This window comes from Molothrus aeneus, chromosome 2 (assembly GCF_037042795.1).
Source record: "Molothrus aeneus isolate 106 chromosome 2, BPBGC_Maene_1.0, whole genome shotgun sequence".
Lineage (NCBI taxonomy): Eukaryota > Metazoa > Chordata > Aves > Passeriformes > Icteridae > Molothrus > Molothrus aeneus.
The window spans coordinates 19797807-19819484 of NC_089647.1; the positions used below are offsets into that span (position 1 = coordinate 19797807).

Genomic DNA, 21678 nt, shown 5'->3' on the forward strand with positions numbered 1-21678 from the left:
GACACTGTTGAAAGTTGGTACTGACTTTGATGGGAAACATCTGGAAAACAATTAAGAGTGTGAAAACTAAGCAGTGCACTGGGACCATGGTCCTTTAATTTGAGGTGGTATCAGAGCTTCATTTGAAGTCAAGAAAAAATCTTGCTTTTATTGGCAGAAAATGGTGTCAAAGGCTTTGAAACCAACTAGGAAATGGAAGGAGACAATTTACTTGCTATATTCATACCAGAAAATTGGGTTTTGCTTTGTTCAATTATGTCTCTTATATTAATGGGGGTGGTAGCTATGTAAGAGTAGAAGAAATTTTGTTGGGGTCTTTGCTTGTCCTCATCATTATTGCAGGGTACATGTAATAAGGATTTGAACAGGCCCCAGAACATAGTAAGAAACAAAAACTGAAACCAAGATGTATTTAAACTAAAGCCAGGTATTTTCCAGAATTTCTGCTACTTTTAGCTCCCTGACCCACATGGATATTTTAATATGTTGTGCTTTGTGCAACAACAGAAGCCTACATCAGTGAAAGAGACAAGAGCTGTTAAACATCAGGTACGAAATAAAGTGTTAAAGGAAGTCATCAGTAGGAAATTGTTGCTTTTGAATAAAGTGCCATATGAAACAAAATTTAAATTATGCCCTTAATGTTTTAGTGGAAAGCATTAAGAAGTCAAACATTTATCAGTGATTATTTGAAATATTATAGTTAAAGAACTTGCTGAAATTAAATAATGCCATCTTTCTTAGCTACAGATATGAGTGGCATTTTCTTGATTTGGAGATGACATCTGAGATGTTATTTGCAAGCAAAATATTATGAGGTGGACATAAAACTTTGGCATTCCTCATCTTAACGTTGTTCTCCATTTGGGGAACTTGCTTGGTACAGGAAGAAAAAAAAATTAGCTTTACATTTAGAAAGTTCTGGGTGATGTCAGAAGTGAACTCATATTCTTAGTAGCAATTGACCTTATAAACAAGAAGGTACAGTTTTAATTTTGTCATTCTTCAACAATAAAAAGTACCAAAATAAATAAATCTTAGAGTTATCATGGTTATGTATTGCAGGAATACATATGAACAAATGCTTAATTGATCCTGTGTTTGCAATTGATATAATATGTTAATTAGTGCTTGTTGGTAATGCAGCTGGACAGCCTGACAACTGGTGGATGAATGGGAAGGTTTGAAGGAAAAACTCTTTGTAAAACACTGAATTTCTAATATATTAATAAGATTGTAATTGCCACTGTGCTTATTTCACATTTGTAATGGTAAAATTTGCCAGGATGCAAATACTACATCCTTGTGGTTGTGGAGAGATAAGACTTAAGACCTCAGTGTCAGAGGCAAAACAATTACAAAGCCAAATAACTATAGCCAAACAGGTATATATAGCCTGGAAGGATTTTGCTGGTACTGTTTGAAATAGTGTTTTAAGGTCATAAATCTTGTGTCTTAAGCAAATACCTTTTCAAGGAAGAGAGATTTGAACTTCATGACCTAGGGATGTGTGGGACAGAGAACCCTGGTAAACTTGGATTCTTTAATCTCTACTTCTTTGTTAAATTACCAAACTCACTTTAAGTCAATTTCTACTAAAATCATAATCTGAATTCCTCTTATTCATTTTGGTAGTGCATCTTTCTTGTTCAGTTTCCTGTCTTCTGTCAAATTAATTCCATTTATGCATAGTACCCTAACGAACCATCACTTTTCACATTGTTAAGGAATAAAATTATGCCCTTTGAAAAACTGCGTAAAAGTTTACTTATGCTTAAAATGTTGCATTCAGCAGCAAGGTGTGTAGTAATCATGACAAATATGAGAATTCTGTCTAGTATGAAAAAATTGTATGTCTGTTTCTGAGTGGTGAGATTAAAAATCATATTTATGGCTATTTAATTGTGATTTGTCAAATAACTGAAAGCTTGACAAAGATATAGTTCTATCTGGTTTACTTTATGGTGGTAAATTTAGGGTACTTCTAATGTGGTGGTAGTACTGCTTTCATGGATCTTGCTTATGGGCATTTAATTAAATTACATGATATAATAGGCTGTCCATGCAATAGTCTCTCTGAAAGGTTCAAGCTATAATAACATGTTTAGAATTCCTTTTTTAATTTTAAAATAGTTAGCTTGTAATGGGCAAGGCAAAAAGTAACTTCTTTTCAGTGTGGCATAGAAATAAGAGTTGTATATAATATTGTGGTTGATTGGTATCATCTCAGTGTCATCAGCCCATCACTTGGAACCTTGCCTGCAATAGAGATGCATACATCTCCAATAGACCTAAAGAACAAAGGCAAAAGCTGCATGCTGGAGAAGCTTGGTATCTGGCAGTCTCTTGTTTACATGCATAACCTGACATGAAATCAGTTTATATTTTATAATGAGGAATTAATATGGAAAATTCTTTGTGCATGAAGGATTAAATGGCTTATAGAAGGAATGCATAGATATAATTTTTGGTTCAAATGTTTCAATTTTTTAATGTTTTAAAAACCTGAAGGCTCCTTGCTCAACATAAATGTTACTTTGAGATTAATACATACCATTTTTAACTATGCTTCTTTCACTAATCCCAAGGTGAGGCTGAGTAAGTTTTATTAATGAAACAAATGTTTTTGGAGAGAATAGCTTAAAAATCAGTAGTTCATGCGACTGAGCACGCAGCTCATGGTTTTTCATTCTTATATTTAGTGCCCTGAATTATTTCTAAAGGGGGAATTTAATGTGGAATAGTTGACACTGTGGCATAATGAATTAATTTGATCCAGAATTCCCTATGGCTGGATGGAAGGTTAGAGGACTGCTTGAGTTTTTCCTCCTTGGAGGAGGTAAATAATGATGTTCAGTCAACATCTGAGTAGAAAAACTCCATCTCCTTATTTTGAGGAGGGCAAATTTTGTACCTGAAGGTTATTTTTACTTTGTTCGCTCTTCATACTTTCTGTACTGCTGCAGCTTAACTCCAAACCATATGTAAGGAAGCTAGTTCAAAGCTTGTGAGTAATTTAAGACTTCTATAGTGCCATGAACTTGAGAATGAAAAACTATTCTTGTAGAACATACCCATCAACTTTGCTTTCTTATAAACCCTTAACTGATTTAGCTCGCATTGACATTCTGTGCCTTTTCTGTGTCTTGTCTACTTCTTTGCTCTTTCCATTAGATCCTCCTACTACTACCACTCGACTGCCCACGGTTCCCTGGCATCCTTCGACTGATGGCACCACAGGTTTAGCAACAGAACCTAGAATAATAAATTTCCCAACATCAACCTTGCCAACAAAGCAGGACGACACTTGGGGTATCGTTGTTGGTTGTGTGGTGGGTGGGGTTCTTTTGCTGTTACTTCTTGGTACTCTGGTTGGAGCCGTCTACTATAAGAGAAGAAAGACGTTCCGTGGTGACTACTTTGCTAAGAACTACATTCCACCATCAGATATGCAAAAAGAGTCCCAAATAGATGTTCTTCAGTCAGATGATATGGGTTCTTACCCTGGCAGTATAAAAAAAGAAACAAAGCACCCAATGAACTTAATATCTAAAGATTATTTAGAAGACCCTGGAAAACCTGAGTTGAACAATGTAGACAATACTAACAGGTACCAGGACCGTTATGAAAGACCAATGGATTACCATGAAGGTGGAACATTTGGAATGGGTTTTATGCATGGTGAATTTTATGAGGATGATGACTTTGTTTCTCACTTAGATGGTGCGGTAATATCTCGGAGGGAGTGGTATGTGTAATAACCACTGAAAACTAACATGTACCTGCAGTTCACTTCATTGGCTGGTCACTTTCAGATTGTTTATACTTACACAAGAGGAGGAATAAACTTTTTGAAACTTTTTTTTGAAGGTTTTTATATTGTGACTTGACACAATGGAAATACTGAAACTGGGGAAGATGTATTTGAGCTGCTTTTTTTTCCCAATGCTGTACTACTGTTTAAGATTTGAGTTTTAACGCAGAGTGCTTATATTGGTCTACGTCAGAGTTAAAAAAAAAAGACTAAATTGAAGTTGCCGTTCAATATTGTTTAAGAATAAAAAATGGCTGTCTTGGCTCTCTGATTTAAAAATAAGTTTACCCAAGGCAATGATCAAATTTGAGGGCTTTGAATTACTCCAGTCTAGGTACCATCCACAGTAAGCTTAATGCTTCTGTATAGCAAATATTTTACCAATTAAAATGAGTTACAGCAGAATTAAAGCTTTATTTTCTAGGGTTTTTTCTGCATAAAAATGAATACCTCTTAGCATTTTAATGAGCCTTCTTGTAACTATATACTTAAAAGTTAAGTCATTGCACTGAAATTAACTTATGAGCAACATTTTGAGGAGTAACTCTAAACAGGTCAAAGGCTTGTATTTGAACAATATGAAAAGTTATTTTTTTAGTCATTGATTTCTAAAGCTTACTCTAGTGTCTGTATATATACATACAGTGAGGTGTTTTGTTAGGCCTGTAATTGGCAGGGTATCAAAACTCATTAATGCATACAAGATGCTCTTTGCAACTTTACAGCGTGCAATTTTTGAGACCTGTTTTGGAGGCGTTGTTGGAATCTTACCATTGAATTTAAAAGCTGGTTAATTGGACACAGCTAAGGAGAAAACACCCCTATAGATTCCAAAGCTGGAGGCTAATGTGAATATGCTTATTTTCCCAGGTGCCAAAAAGCATTAGAGTTTCTATGACCAGAAGTTAAAACAGCGGTTTTACGCTGCTTCGGACTAAGTAACAATACCTGCTTTGAAGAGGGTAGCCAGAGTTTAAGATTATTAGTAGGGAAGTAGACACTTGCACTGCTACTTTAGGTATTGAAAACACACTCTTTAGTGGTGCAACTAGAGTCTATGAAACAGGAATTCAGTCTCTGTGCAGTCTCTGTACCGCAGTGGATTTGTTTTCCCTGCAAATAATCCATACTGATTTTACATGTTCTTTAAAATGACATTGTATCCATTATACATAGGAAATCTTGTCTGACATGTGAAATAGTTCTACTTTATCTTGAGCAGATTCACCAAACTAAATCTGCCCATTATGTGAGGAGGAATGAAACAACTTTAGATGAATTGCAGAACAACAATGAATTCATAAGCAGAATATTAAATCTTTTGCAGTGCCATTTTTAAGTGTTTAGCTTGAGGAAATTGCACCTGCTATGGCTCTATTAGTATTTGAAAACTGAAAGGAGAGAAGTCTGCTACCGTTGATGTGAAATAGGTTGCATAATTACAGCTGCTCCATGAGCATTGATGCTGGAAGTTCTTTTCTGTCCTCATGATGTTTGGTAGCTCACAGCATTTAGAGCTTCCCAAAAATAGTTATATTGAGTGTTATAGACAATACACTGTGATTGCATATGACTGCATGTCTTTAAAAAAGATTAAGACAACAGCTTTATTTGAAATTCAAATGGAAAAGCATCCCTAAACAACTTAAGTTTAGGTTTGGATAAATGGAGTACTGATACATGATTGACCAGTCTCTAAAACAATAGCAAGTGATATTGTGGTTATCTGTAGTTTGAGTGCAAACACAAGAAAAGGAGTGAAATTTCTAGCAGAGGGTTCTGATCCAAATTATCTCTGGAATAAAGAGATTATACCTCTCTTCAAAAAAAACTTGATATATCATCTTTAAAAGATGGTTTTACTTGGAAATAAACATAACCATAAACCAGTTTTCCACATGGGATATCTTGCTTTTGTCTCTGTGGATTTTTTGCTTTGATTTTTTAAAAAATATGTATATTTAATTCCTATGGGTTGAGAAGTTGAAATGTTCTGGAGTTGAAGTTATTAATAGGGATAGGGCTCATGTGCGTTGCAATGTTTTGTACATTATGTCTACTGTAAAAAGAATTGATTGTACGTACAAATGGCTGTTGTGTGAATAAACTTTTTCTTACATTCTGGAACATAGGTAGTGTTCAAAAATGTTGCACAGGTCTGTTCTTAAAAATTGGAGATGGAAAAGCACAATAAACCCAGAGGCTGGATAGAATGAACTAAAGTGTTTAAGCTGTGTGAGATGGGCTGTTTAGTATTCCCCTAAGAGAGCATAAACTTACAAAACAAGTGTCTTCAGAAACTCTTTTAAGAAGATTAAGAGAATGATAAATGGAGGTGTTTGCCATCCAAAACATTTGTTTTCAAGCACAGCTGATAAAATAGGCATTGCATACTTCAAAATAGTCTTGTTTTTTCATTCTATTGTCTTTGTTTGCTTTAACTATATTTCTTGGAATTAATCAATTCCCATCTATTTCTGACCATCTGGTGGTTAAAATGCTTAGTAGGTAGCACCATACATGTTAGGTACTCTCTGGCTTGTTCAGCTTGGCATGGTGGTCTGGGTTTATGACCATTCTCCTGGTTAGACCGATGTTTTGCCAAAGCAATTCAAAAAACCAAATGAAGTGTGCCCTGTGGTAATTGCATTTAAGTTTTTGTGTGACACTGTGCTGGGATGTTACTATTTTTCCTGATGTTCAGAAGTAAATGGGTGTTTGTCATCTTACCCAAAATCAGACTCAATGGGTGGGCTTTGATTGAAATTATAATACTTTATGATGTCTTAACATGATAGCAGAATTTACTAGAAGAAAAGGCACCATGAAGTTCAGATGAAGCAGTCAAGGAACTCTTCTGATATAATCACAAGGCCAAAGCATCTTCAAGAATTCTACACCTAAGAATCTATATTAGTTAGTTGAGACTTTCTCATTTCAAGAAGAGGGCACCCAATGTAAACTAAACTTGAGCCAGTTAAAATGCAGTGGTTAGGTAACCCTTCCACTGATTCATGTGCCCATTCTTCAGGAAAAATTATGAATTATTCTTGTGTCGTAGCTTAAGCCCAGCTTGCAGCTAAGCACAACACAACTACTTGCTTTCCCCACCCCCATTTCTTTGCACCCTGGTGGAATGGGGAGGAGAATCAAAAGCAAAACTTGTAGGTTGAGATAGGAACAGTTTAATAATTGAAAACAAAGTAAAATATAATAATAATAGTAATGGATAATGAAATGAGGGAAACAAACAAGTGATGCACAATACTTCTTTCTGGGTAATTTCCCCAGTTTATATACTTGGCATGGTGTTCTGTGGTGTGGAATATCCCTTTGGCCTCTTCAGGTGATCTGTCCCAACCGTGCTCCCTCCTAGTTTTCTTTTGTGCAGCTCCTCACTGGCAGAGCATGAGAGAGACACACACACACAAAATAAAAGTCCTTGACTTAGGATAAACATGACTTAGCAAAAATCAAAACATGGGTGAGTTATCAGCACTATTCTCATGCTGAATCCAAACCACTGTACAAGCTCCTGAGAAGAAGTTAACTCTATCCCAGCCAAAGCCAGGACAGTTTATAGTGTCCAGGCTGGTATCTGATGGACACATGGAGCTTATTCCAGGAAAACCGATATATAAACCAAGGGTGGTATGTTGCATTCATCTTTGAGGAGCAAAGTAACTTCTGCAAGTTTTTACTCTAGGACTTTATTCTTTAACATTAAGGAAGTCAAAAAAAAAGCTTATTTCAGTTTTTTTCAAGTTACTTAAATATACTTTGTGAGTGCAATCCCAGGGGAATGTTCATGTCAGATCTTTGATAAGCAATGAGGGGACAGGAATTGTTTATTAGAGTGCAAATCAAGTGTTGTATTTTAGGTTGCTTTTTTTTTTAATTGAGGGGTTTTGCTCAGCTTTCCAGCATACAGGCAGAACAACATAAGAAATCTGAGTAATTGATAAATCATATTGTATAGTCTCAGGGTTTTTATCTGTGAATAGAACATACAGCTGAAGAGGTTCTCAAAATTTCCTTCAGTAAGAGATTAAATAGAGAATGGTTGTGTTGCATTTGAATAATAATAGACTGCTTTAGAAATACATTGAAGGTAACTGTGTTAATTTTAAATTTCTTCACTGTTGAATTTTGTGATTCAGTACTCAATGTAAATGAGAGCATTATTTAATGTATGCTGCCTAAATTTTATAGGTAAGTGTTTAGTGCAGCTGACATGAATTATTCCAATTGTGAAACTTTTTGTTGAGCCTGTTGGCACTAGTTTAAAGCACTGATGATTTTAAGTTAAAGTATGTTAGCAGCTTTTTCAGTTTTGAGACTTAAAATTTGATTTCTAAGCATAGTGAAAGGAGTCGTCTTTAAAGACTGACAAGTATGCTAATTCATTATGGAAGTTGTTCAGCATTGGATTTCACAATGCTAAGGTCTAAAGAAAAATGCTGTAAAAGGAAAAAAAAACCCCACAGCTTTTTCTCTCCCTTTATTAAAATTTATTTATAAATATTACTTTCTTGTAGCTTGAAGTGTGAAGTCCTAAAGATGATAGGTGGTCTTAGGGTTTGCTTTAATAAGTGTAAGCCAAGTATTTAGCGTTTGTTTGCATATTCATTGCTCCTAGTAGTTAGTATATGGGGTTTTTTACCCTGATTTTAAGTTTTTCTTTTTTGCTTTCTGCAAACTTAAGTGCCTTTAAAGAAAGATTGTCAATAAACTATAGTTGCCTAGGTTTTTGAATTAACACCTTGTTAGCTTATTTAAGTGCAAATCATATGTTTTGTAATATCATCTTACCTTGAAATTGAGAATGAAAGCATGCTGCTCATATTTAATTAAAGTAGTCCATAAAATTTTTTAAATCAAAAATTTTGATTTCACGAACTCTCTTAATTTCTCCAGTTGTTTAGTTGGGTAAGTTGAAGCAATACTACAAAAGTGCTAGTGCAGGGCAAGGCTTTCTGTTTGGCAGTGGAAGGAAGAAGCATTTCTCAGAACAACGCTGAAGTAGCTTATCTGAGTATTAAAAGTATATGAACTTCTTAAAGTTGTAACCTATGCTATCACATTGCAGATGTGCCCTTTAAGCAGACATCTTCTGTTGCTGTAGCAGGGGCTGTGATTGGAGCAGTCCTTGCTCTTTTTATCATTACCATCTTTGTGACAGTGCTGCTGACCCCAAGGAAAAAAAGGCCAGCCTATCTTGACAAAGTGTGAGTATGTGTTGGACTTTTTTTCTTATTCAGTTGAAAGCAATATGCAGAAAGAGTTTGTTCTGTACAGTAATTTAAGTGTCTGACTTAATTTAGCAGCTATTCAGCTTTTTTAGTTTCAGGGCTCTATTTTCAGAGTACACAAATGTGAAATCACACATTTCCGAAAAAGAAATAAGGAAGGTAAGAATTACTTTGGAAGTAATAAAGAGCTTTATCTCATGAGAAGTTTGGGGTTTTTTGAAAGAAAACTATTAATGGATTTAACTGGAGGGCAAAAAAGGGTTCCCTCTTGACTGGTGCCAGTGACTGCTAGTTTGTTGTAACTGCAGATCTAACTTGCAAGGTAAATTTGCCATGCTTTGCAAATGTGAAGGCCCCCTAAAATTAATCCTGAAATGTTTGCAAAATTAAGCAAGCTTCCACTGATACATGTTTACTGATTTCTTGTGCTTTCTGGAATGTTGGTTGTTTCTTTAAGCCTCTGGCACAGACTTGCAGTTTACTTTGTTCAATATGATCAAACAAAAAAGAAGGAAACAAAAACATCTGAAAAGACGTTGTCAGTTGAAGGGGATGATGTCTAGATTCTGTTTGGAACATGCATAAAAAAGTGACAGGGGCTTAGAATATTTGTAAATATGTGTCTTTTTACATCCCATATACAGTTTCTTACATCCCATATACAGTTAACACTAAAACTGAATTCGAAATGTTGCTCATATAGTTAAAGAGAACTAAAGAAAAATAACTAAGAGCCTTTAGCATAAAATAAGTTTCCTCATTTGAATTGAGCTAGCAAGATGAATCAAGAGTCTTCTTTTGAGCAACTTTTAACATGGTTTCTCTTAAATTCTGTATCTGAAGCTTATTTCTATGAATGATCTTAAATATTTAAATTATTTTATAACCACTTGCTTTCACTGAGAAAGTTAAAATTGAAAAAGTCTTGCATGTAAGAATTGCTAGTAAGGCTTTCTCAAAGGCTTTCTAAGGGAAGTCTATAATTTAAAAAGTTGTTCAAGCTGTATCTCGTAACTTAAAAATTATGTTAGATACCAGTAGTTTCTAATCCTCCTTAGTTGGAGTGTTTGGGGGGAAGTTCAGTCTGCTTAACACAGGATGCAATAAATAACAAATTCTGGGTAGTGCTTTTCTACAAAAAGTGTCTGCCTGAATAATAGCCAGTGGTAGACATATTCCATTACAATATATCACATCTGAGTCATTGCTGACTGAAAGGTGTTTGTCCCTGAGTACTGAATGCTGGGTGATTTGGCAGTTATTATCTGACCATTCAATTGGACTTGACAAACATGATGTGTTATAGTTCATTCCCCCTTTTACTACAGGATTGATCTTCCGCCCACTCATAAACCAGCCTCATCTGAGGAGAGAACGTTGTCAGTGCCACAGAAAGAAGCTATGCTTCAGGTGAGTAAGTGTTAATATGTATCTTAAATTGACTTCAGGAAAGTGTTAACTTTGCTTTATTATGTTAACTTGGTTCTGATTTTGCCTTCCAAGTAATATATGGAAACCTTTCAATGGTTTCACAACCAAGCTGTTTCTCTACGTATGTGATATCCAGATCTGTTATCTATAATGTTAAAGTCATCCTTAGAGGTGGAAACTTGTAACAGCCTTTGACAGACACAGCTCCTTTTGAATTAGAAAAATCTAAAGTTGAAATTCTGTGGTAAGAGAATATACATATATTCTCAACCATATACAAGCAGTCTTCATAAGAGAGAAAAATTATGCTTGTAAACTTAAAAACTGACCTGATCAAAAGCTCCCTTGCTGGTAACAACTGCCAATCTTTTGAGTTATTAACGGTTGATGGGTGGGGATAGATTGGAATTTGGGCTTTGACATGGCTAATCTACCAAAGTATGAGTTTGAGTCTCGTTGAAGATTACTAAATCACTTTTAAATATTTGCAATTATGTAACTTCTAATTTTATCTTTTCTGCTTGCATTTACCAGCAGCAAATGACCCCATACCAATTTCATGACAAACAGTTGAATTTTTCGTGTGCTTTCAGGGGTAGCTTCTTGTCATCTAAAGTAATGCTGTCCAAGCAAGACAACAATAGGCAAGAAACTTCTTTACCAGCATTTAATGTTTGTGTGGGTGTAGTCTGATCAAACCAATTTGTAGGGGTCACACTGGAAAGCTGATTCTAGCAAATGAAACACTTTGAGTAAGTGGGGAGCAAGGAAGGGTAGGTTCTTCCTTACAGCACGGTTTTGAGGTTGACTTGGAGTGCTTGGGAAACCCCTGGTGAATTCAGGGTTCTCTTGCACTAGGCATTATAGAGGAGACCTGTTCTTGAGAGGTCACTTAAGCTAATGTCAGTTATAGGTCCTGGCCATGGCCCTTAAAGTCTCTTCTGTATGTGTGTTTATATTACATTAATCAGTCAGATTTTTTTAGATTTCTGCTTACATTGAAGAAAATTTCTGTCATCTATCAGTATTTGTAAGAATTAGATTGTAATTGTTTTTAATAAAATTTTTGTTCCATCCTCAGTACATACCATAAATAATGATTCTAACCACTGATGTGCTGAATCATAACACTGAGCTAATTAAAATAATAATTTGTTTTTAAGAAATATCATTTTTCCAATACTATGGTGTATCTTTGCAATTTTAAGGACCTATAAAAGTCCTTTCTCATAGAGGGGGAAAAAAATCTTCACCTACCTTTAAGAAGGATTTTCATGGAATTCTTAATAACATTGAAAATATTCTTGTAGATTTTCTTTGTGATTGATGGTTACTAAAGCTCACCAAATAGCAGTTGCTGATAAAAGCTTTCCTTATTTCATAAACATTACAATGGGTAATATTTGTGTATATTGTTGCTGAGTGAAGCAGGAAAATATTCTGAGATCCACTGCTGCAGTAGTAGTGGATCTAGTAGTAGCAGCCTGATGATTACAACATTGTGAAGGTAGAAAACATTTTGTTGGCATAAAGAATAATAGGTCTTCATCTTCTTACCTTAAAGGTGGTACCAAAGTACCAAAGATGATACAAAAGAACCAGTGCTTTTCTGTGCTCAGGATGGGCATCAAAGCTATTTCTTCTATTACTATAGTACTTACAATTGCAATTTTTGATGAATCACTCTTCTGCTAATATTTATGCTTAAAGTATTTGAAAAATATTCTCTTGCTTATAGAATCAAAATATATGGTCTATTGTGGTATTTGTGCATCTTTAGTGCTGCTAGATGGCAAAATTACAACACTAGGAAATGCAATTATTTGTCCTTTACAGAGCAACTTGAAGTAGACATAAGAGAATGTGTACCTTATTGCTTTCCTCTTCAGAACTTTGCTGTCTTTGAATTTTTTCTCATTGTGCTTACTGTGATTTCTGTTAATGGGTACTAAAGAATTTATGCTGAACCTGGCTGTAGTCTTGGAATGTTCAATTAAATGTTTTATGAAAATGTATTTTTTAAATAGAGAAAAAATTGTAAAGAGACTGAATTGAATATTTGTTTTCCACAAATTAGATAAACAGAGTTTTAAGTTGTTTTGGGAGAAGAAAGATTCCCCTTCAGGTTAGGTGTTACCCTGACTTTATTTAAGAAATGGATGTTGCCACAACACTGTTAGTGTACCTGTCTTTTTCTGTCTGTGGAACTCCAGAACTGAAAAGACCTGGAGCTGGAGGCTGTCTTCTTAGCTGATACTGCCTCTAATCAGTATGTACTCTGTTATGCTTGAGGCAAGAGCTTCATTTTATCTAACAGAAATAAATGTCAAAATACTAGCTTTAGCCAAGAAGTGATTGGTTGTATTGTTTTGGTGTACCAAGCCAACATTTGGATAGCTGTAAAGAGGCAAGAGAAAAAAGTTAGCAGCCTGTCAGGATGTCTCATCCTGTGTGACTAAATGTCTGTACTCACCGCTGTACTACCTGGTGTTCCAATTGCTGTCGTGCCTACCCAGAATGAGATGCCAGGTGAGCCTCTCACTGGGTAGTTAAGATGTAAACTTCTGGATCTGCTAAAAAGAACTGTAGGGGAAGTGTCACTGCTTTGTCAACCACAACAGATGATCAGTTCAGCCTGAGTAGAAATGATAGGCTGCACAAAGGTGCAAAGTAAAGGAGTGAATTTAAATGGTGCCTTCTGCATACTCACAATAACTTAGAATTGAAAGTGGATTTATTCAATTTAGGCTGATTCTGGTAAGTTGTTATAAATAATGTGCTAGTTTTTCAATCCTCTCTGCTGTTATTGTTCAAATCATGGACAGTAGCTTTTTTTTTATCTTGTAAAGTATTTAAGATTCAGTACATGATGCTGAAATTCTCCTTTTTGTATCCCAGCAATCAGTATTTAACTGATTTTATGCATATCTGAGTTAGCAGGTGATGGCATTAAAATGAAGATAAATTAACTGGACCTGTGAATAGTACTGGACAGCCAGTATCTTTCATGGATACTTCTTGAGACTTGGAAACTTGTAGTTTACTTTAAAAATACATTCTCATTTACCTCCTAGTGTTAATAATGAGCTACCAGTATGTACAAGTACTATGTAACTGAGTACTCATAATTTCTCTGTACTGGTACTTGAAGGTACCAATTCATGTGTTCTTGTGAGTCACTTCAGAACTGAGAAAAACTGGTTCACTTATGGCCCTAAAAAAGGAAGGCAAAAGTCCAAAGCATAAAAATACAATGGAAAAATGATATTATAGCTTTATTTACTATGAAGACTTGTCAACTCTTTTGTCAACATCACTGTTACTTTTGGCCAGGTATTCTTTTAATAATCATTGCCATGGAAATGCTATTCTGTTGCTCAGAACTATCTATTACTTGTAATGTGAAAGAGTGGTGAGCAGCCTGAAGGTTATGTCCTTGTTGAGAGAGGAATCTCTGCTTAACAATGTGGTTTTTGAGGTGAATAAGGAAGAAGTTGAGCAATGGAAGAATTCCAGTGGCTTAAAGAGGAGTTTTTCTATTGCATAATATTTTAAAAAGGAGTGTAAGAGGGTGCACTAATTCTGGCAGTCCTTGGCATCATTAGAGTAAGCTTCGTTGTTTCAAACAATATATTACTAAGAAGCAAAAACTTATTTACTTTCCTCTAAACATGCTTGAGATGGGCAGTCTTTGACAATGTTAAAGAACTGAAGTTATTAATTTGACAGGTACTTCTGAAGGAAGGCAAAAACATGATTTGCACAATGCAGTGCAGCATTCAGAGTTGTTGAAGGATTCAGAATTTACAAGGCTCTTCTGTAACAACAGAAATAAGAGTGGATAAGGGAATGAGAAGAGGCATTGGAAGAATGCCTCACTATTTTGCCAAGCAAAGTTCTTTAACTGTAATATTTGTATTACTGATCAAAACAGGAAAGAAAAAGATGAAGTTGTCTTTAGCACCATTAAAAGTATCAAATACCATTTATCAAATGATGATGTTTCTGAATCAAATTTGAAGACATCAGCCACTGAACCCTTAAACCTAGTATAATGCTCATTCATTTATAGATTATGGCTCTCTTGCACTCTTCTATTTCTTTTCGTAATGCTTTTTATACAGGTGGGAATATCTCTTCCTTGATGAAAAAGGAAGCAGTATTGTTATTATTTGCCTTAAACCAAAGAACTGTTTAGACAAACAAGATTGAATGGAAGGGAGCACAAAATGTGCGTCAATAAAATAATCTGCATTGATAAAGGATCTTGCAATAGGAAAAAAAAAAATTACCAGATTGGGGTTAGAATGAGGCACAAGCTTTTTTTTGTTAGTGGATGCCTTTGTAATGGAATTTCTAAATTGGAAAGGATCAGAAAAGGGAAGATGAAGTTTTTAGCGAGATAATTGGTTTTAGGCTTTTGAAGAACTGTTCAAGAAATTCTTAGAGTAAAACCACTAAAAGAGGTTTTATGAAACTCTGCAAAATGTAATGGTAAGACAATGCAAACTTCTGTTAGGCATCCAAGCACAGAATCCCAGATTGTTTCTATTCAAGAAGACACAGACTATGTTTCTCTGCACCAGTTTTGTTTGACAGAATCCTGTAATTTTGGTTGTCACTTGGTCCATGCCTGTAAAATGTATAATTGCATTATCTTGCAAAGGTGTTGTCTTTTCGTGCCATGTGAAATTATTTTCTTTGACTTACAGTTTTAATTGAGTAACCAACTGGAATTTGCTATTCTGGTTTCCGTGAGTCTCTAACTCACGTCCACATCCACTGTTGGTAGAATTCCTCAAGCAAGCAGATTTTTTGTTGTTGTTTTGTTTTGTTTTTTGTTTAAAGAACATTAGCTTTTGGTGGAGATGGGATTTTTTTTGTTCCCCATGTGTGTTTTGTCTCCTTGTGTGGTGAACTCATGCTCTCAGCTCAGGTTTGAAGGAGCAACGCTGCCTGCTAAGTAGTAAATCACATATTCTCAGAAATGCAGACTGCATTTTAGGACTTGAGAAGCAAAAGCACGGTGACTTTAAGGACAGGAGGGGACACTTTGAAATAGAATTACAAGACAAAAAGCTTGACAAACTAAAGTTGAAAAATAGACCGGTGAAAAATAACTGTTGGAGGAGTGTAAAAGGTTAGGAAATATTAGATGATTTTTGAAGAAATTTTGCATATTAAAACTTAACTCAAAATTGCTTCAAAACTTTACTAAACAAATGTAGAAAGGTAAAAAGTTAAGGGGAAGGAGGAGAAAGTAAGAACAAAATATCACTGAGATTGGGTTCTCTTCAAAATAATTCTTGAAAGTAAGAATACGGATGTATGACCACTGGAAATGTTACCTACCTGTATGAATACTTGTGGAGGGACTTCTGCACAAAGATCAGCAACCTAGCCTACTTTGTGTTGTTGCTGCCACTGTGATACTGTTAGGAAAAGATGGAATTGCAAAACAAAAATTAAATACAATTGTGCGAAGGTGTTGCTTTAGCCTATTGTGATCCTGTACTAAGTGTGGCATAAAGGAAGAACTTTACTAGGAGTGATGATACTAGAGTACAAACTGTACCCTAAATCATAATTCTTAAATGGCACTACTCAGTGTGATTTAATCAGCCATTAACTCAGGCAGTTGGTGATTAACTGGATGTTTGAAAACAGCCCATTTCACAAATGAAGTTTTTCTATCATAATGGTGAAGAAAAAAATAAACGTGAAAGAAGGGAGATTTCAATGCTTCTGCATGAAGGAACTTCTCATCCACCAAAATTCCCAAGTCCTGCTCCTCAGGACTGCTCTCAATCACTTCTCTGCCCAGCTTGTGTTTGTGTTTATGGTTATAATTGTTCTTACCTGTGTTTATGATTGCAACTGAAAGGTGCAGGACTTTTCTCTTGGCCTTGTTGAACTTCACAAGGTTCACACAGAGCCACCTCTCAAGCCTGCCAAGGTCCCTCTGAAGGGCATCCCTTTGCCTCCAGCATGTCACCACACCACACAACTTGGTTTTATTGGCAAACTTGCTGAGGGTACCTTGATCCCACTGTCACATTGCCAAAGAGATGTTAAACAGTGCTGGTCCTGATACGGACCCCTGAGGAATGTCACTTGTCACTGGTCCTTGCTTGGATTTTGAGCCAGCGATGAGCCATCTCTTTGAGTGTGACCATCCAGTCAGTTTTTTATCCACTGAGTGGTCCATCCATCAAATCCATGTCTCCTCAGTTTAGAGATGTCATGTGAGACAGCATCAAATGCTTTGTATAAGTCCAGGTAGGTGACATCAGTTGCTCTTCCTTTTTCCACCAACACTATGATCCTGTCATAGACAGCCACTAAATTTGTCAGGCTCAATTTGCCCTTAGTGAAACCATGATGATGGTTACCAACCATCTCCTTATTTTCTATATGCCTTAGCATAGTTTCTGCTCCTTCATCTTGCTGGGCACTAAAGTGTGGCTGACCTGTATTTTCTCAGGTCATCTGTTTTTAGACATGGGGGTCTTATTTCCCCTTTCTCAGACAGTGGGAACCACAGTCCTGCCACTACTTCAAATACAAGATGGATAGTGGGTTAGTCACTTCCTGTGAAAGTGTCTTCAGAACTTGCAAATGTATCTGTCCCCTGAACTTGTTCACCTCCAGATTCCTTAGATGATCTTGAAGCTCATCTCTTGTGGTTGGCAGTTTGGCTGGGATGGAACTAATTTTCTTTGCAGTAGCTGAGTAGCTGGTAGGGGGCTGTGTTTGGGATTTGTGCTGAAAATACTGTTGATAACTCAGGAAAGTTTTTTATTGCTGGACAGCATATTGGGACCTATTCAGCTTCTTGTACTGCCCTGCCAGCAGATGGACTTGAGGTGTACACAGAAGATTGGGAGGGAGACAAGATATTGGGAGAGGGAACACAGCTGGGACAGGTGACCCTGACTGATCCTCATCTTTTTTCCGCCAGCCATTGGATTGTAAGAAGGATTCTAAATGACAACCAGTTAAGACTAAGGCAGAGTGTATTTTGGGATGACTGGTGGTTTTTTTATTAACCAAAGCTGTTCTGCAGTTTTGAATCTTGACTTGTTTCCCCTGTAACTTCTCTTCTTTCAGAAAGAACATTTTACTTTGCAGAGCCAGTACAGAGAGAGAGATGCTGGAAACTTGCAGCACATGGTAAATAATAAGATGGCTTGAATTCCTGATTGAAGCTTTGATTTCATCTTATTCCATAAAATAAACTTATAATGTTGGTTTTCATGAACAAAAAAATATTTGTCCATCCTGGTCAATAACTGTTGGATTGTGTGAGTTAAGTGAAAAGTAGCAGTACCATTTTAATATCCTATAGTAGTTTGATGACTAATTTAAATACTTAAACACTCCAGCTTTCATTTCTTGGTGAGTAACATAAAGCAGAGGAGTGTTGACAGACATTTTTGTTGTTGCTGGTTTGCTCTTTAGATTTATTGATCTTTAGAGTCCAACTTCATTTGAAACAAGCATTTGAAGTTAAATCTGTCTGTTAGGGAAATTTTTAAGTTCCTGTTTCTTTGTTCATAGGGCTGTCTTGGAGATAATGTATCTTTGATTTTGCTTAAAGCTTTACCAAGAACAGGAATTGCAGGTTCTATACATGAACTATGAAACTTATTACTTCTTATGTGTGTTTAGAAAGCTGTGAATGGAAGGCAACTTACTTGTGGGGCTGAAGAGCTACAGGAGCAAGAGGGTCTTCAGCCTATGTATCCTGTGTATCAGCAAACTCAGTACAAAAATTGGAGCAACAGATACCCACAAAGCTCAGGACCTGGAAGAGCCTACATCAATACAAGGGAACATTATGTATGATTCTGTACCTAGATGTCTTTAACAAGGGTTTATTACCTGTTGGCTCTATGACCCTCATGTCTTTTTGGCTTTCATCTCTAAAATAATTGGGGGTTTTTTAATGTGTGAAAAAAATGGATGGAGAATTTTATACAGGTAAACCATATGGAATTTAAAACTTGCCTCTAGTACCTGGTATGTCTATGTTTTTGTAGTAGTATCAATCTGGCAAATGAGGAGAGCCACTTAGCTTTTTTAACCTTCACAGTCATAATCTGTATAACCTGTATTAATTGGTTGGCACATGCCAAAATGTAGTTAAGCTTTTTTTGCTGGCTATCTCTGGGAGCATTCTCTCTGGATATTTTACAAGAACCTTACCCATATAAAAGTGAATAAATATGAGCAAGACAGCTGAATCCCTTGTGACATTAGCAATCTCAGGCTGAGCCATCTTAGCTTGAGATATGAATTTGACTGGCCTTAGCTATTGATTTCTCAACCAGCTCTACCTCTCTCAGTCAAATGAACTACCTCTCAAATACTGACTGGCTGGTCCATAAACTACACTGTTCGTCTTCCCACCTTGTTAAAAGTGAAGCAATTGCTTTACATCAAAAGCTTTTTGTTGTCTATTGATTCTGCTTGTTGCTGGCTTTGGTTTTACAGTTAGGTCTACATGAAACTTAGTTGAAGGAGGTAGATGACTAGGCAGACAGAACTTTCTCTAAGTGTCTTTTGTGAAGCTTCATCTGTTCTCCCAAATATGACTCCTATTTTAGATGCTGCAGTTTATTTTCCTTGGTAATAGATACATTCCTTGTTTTTTCTTAGTTTACAACAAAACTGCCTATGATGTGTTCTTATGTCTTAGCAAGAAAAGAAAAGCTTCAGTCAACTTCAAATGCTTGTTAGCACTGTCCTTTAATCTTAACCAGTAGTGTGAAGTAACTGGAGAATGTCCTGACATTACCAGTGCTAAAAGTATCCCACATAAATCTTTTGTGTCTGTGGTAATGCTTAAAAAATGTGCTCATGATCTTTCTAGAAAAATAAGTTTTCCTGTGAACTAAAAAGTAAATATTTAGCAAGTAAAAATATGTATATAATGTGTTAGTGCTGAAATGAGCTCATAGGACAATCTTAAAATATTTTAAGACAGTAGAAAAATGGGTTGTGTCTAAAATTTGCCAGAGAAACTTAAGAGACTTGAGTATTCTTTAAGTACATTATGGACATAAGTACAGAATGATGATTTTTGGTCAGATGACATGAAGGACAAGATGTTAAGAAGGCTTGGTGTCATGCTGAACTACCTGTTGTACAGAACTGAACATTACTTCTGGGATATTAGTGTGTTTTTCTGCAGGTGTTTGAATTTTTTTAGAGGCCAGAGTCAAGCTGTAGAAGCAGCAGAATTGAAAGCTAGCATAGGTGAGTGTGCTGCAGGCAGGGGGCTGTTGTTAAACCTGTATTCAACCTGCATTCATCTCCATCACAGCACAAGTTAATGAGATCTCTGTCCACAATTGGGCCAGGTAAATTAAATTCTTCTAGTTTGTTACAGGTAGCAGCTAGAAGATTATGGCATGGGTGCCTGTATTCTGGACCCTGTAGAAGTAGGTATTACCTGTTCTCTTGCTAAGCAGCTTTCTGTTAAATGATGTAATGATGTGGTTCAAGTTGATAGCTGAAGGAATGGCAAAAAAAAAGGTTGGACAGAACCTGCTTTTTGGGAGCTATCTTTAAAGCATTGGCACCTTGCTTTTCACTTAGGAACTGGGCACATTCATGTAAATTGAGCAACTGTTTTCAATTTTAAAGTTTCCTGCTGTATTTGAGACCTAAAAATAGCTTATGTCCCTCAAAACTGTTTTTCCATAATGTTAGTTTATGTAGCTACCTCTTTACATGAGCATTGACTCACCTATCCTTACATTACTGCAGCTCCAAAAAGCATCAGCTGTCAAAACATTGAAAGAAAACAGTGTTGTGGCCAAATGAATGACAGAACATGGAGAGGAACTATACTGCTTAAGATAATTTGATCAATATTACTGAGCAAAACTTGATACCAAAAATATTTGAATAGACATTATAGAATGGCTCAAAACTGTTGCTGTGGCAGTGCTTCCTCTGCATTCATTAGTACAATGTGGTATTGAGCAGGTGATCACTTCAATCCCTTTTGCAAAAAAACAATTATTTTGGATTCAGGAAAAATTCTTCTACTGCTTTTTATAATTATTTGCAGATACTTCCCTTTTTTTTTGTTTGTTTGTTTGTTTTTGTTGTTTTGGTTTTTTTGAAAGAGATAAAACTTTAGGGGAAGGAAGAATGCTATCAACAAAGCTATCATTGTTTCTTTTAATGTGTAAAAATAGCTTAAAAAATAAAACTGTAATCCAACTGTGTTTTCCAAGTTACATATCAACAAACTACAGAAAGCTTGATTTGCAAACTACCCATCAGGATGTAGTTTGCCCTAAAGTTATTAAGGAAATACATTACCACCGACAGGTTTGTTATCTGTGAGAAATGGTTTCTTTGTAATCTATTCAGGGACATTTAGTATATTAAGTTTTTGAAATGTTACTTTTAGTTTTAAGTGTGGCTGAATTTGGGGGGAGAGATTTGGCAAAGAATGCTCAGAAGAGAACAGAAAAAATGTCTGCTAATTAGGCTTTCTCACTAAAAGGATTGTACATATAGAAGTAAGTTTGATCTGCTTTTGTAAGATGTAGGAAATGTCCTTTTATATTTTTGTACATTTTAAAATGCTTGTATTTGTAATTTGACTGGAATAAAAACATTCAAAATATAACATTTTCTTCTGTTGTTTAGATTTAAGATTACTTAAAATGCAAAGTCTGGTAAAATGCATCCACTTTTTTGGTGTTATGTTTCTTCTGTGGTTGTATATGCAGAACGTGTTCTTTTTACTAACTCTACCACTTTGGGATATTGTGGTGTTGCATGCTGAAATCCTTCTAACTTTCATCTTACATAACTGGAAGCATATAGTACTGTGTGAAAATGCAGTACTGAGGTGAACTGAGCACCCAGAATCTCTGGTGAGGGAGGTAGGGAAGGAGGGGAAGATTAGTAATTTGCATCTCTAGCATTGGTAAATGTAAATTGTCCTCTGCCCAAGTATCTCTAAATTCTACAAGGTAGTCTAATTATAAAAAAATCTAAGATTTAGTGTTTGGAGTATGTCCAGAATGACTGTGGATACAATACAAATTTTCATTGTATTGTATCCACAGTCTAAGAAATTGTACTACTAAAAGTAAGGAAATACTTAACAAAATATTATTTAAGGACTCCCACTGTTCAGTCACAAATGATCTA

At 35.8% G+C, this 21678-nt stretch overlaps 1 protein-coding gene across 2 annotated transcripts in view; it reads left to right on the forward strand.

Annotated features, from left to right (window-relative positions):
- NECTIN3 (nectin cell adhesion molecule 3) overlaps nt 1–21148 on the forward strand; it is a 61585-nt gene extending 40437 nt beyond the window's left edge. The window contains exons 6-10 of one of the 2 annotated variants that reach the window (XM_066572036.1): nt 3175–3312; nt 8904–9042; nt 10395–10476; nt 17608–17670; nt 18169–21148. In XM_066572036.1, the coding sequence (XP_066428133.1) occupies nt 3175–3312; nt 8904–9042; nt 10395–10476; nt 17608–17670; nt 18169–18345 (599 nt within the window). In that variant the 3' untranslated portion in view covers nt 18346–21148. The remainder of the gene's footprint in view (nt 1–3174; nt 3313–8903; nt 9043–10394; nt 10477–17607; nt 17671–18168) is intronic. The other variant, XM_066572035.1, reaches the window with a different exon arrangement.
- Nucleotides 21149–21678: the final 530 nt, after the last annotated feature.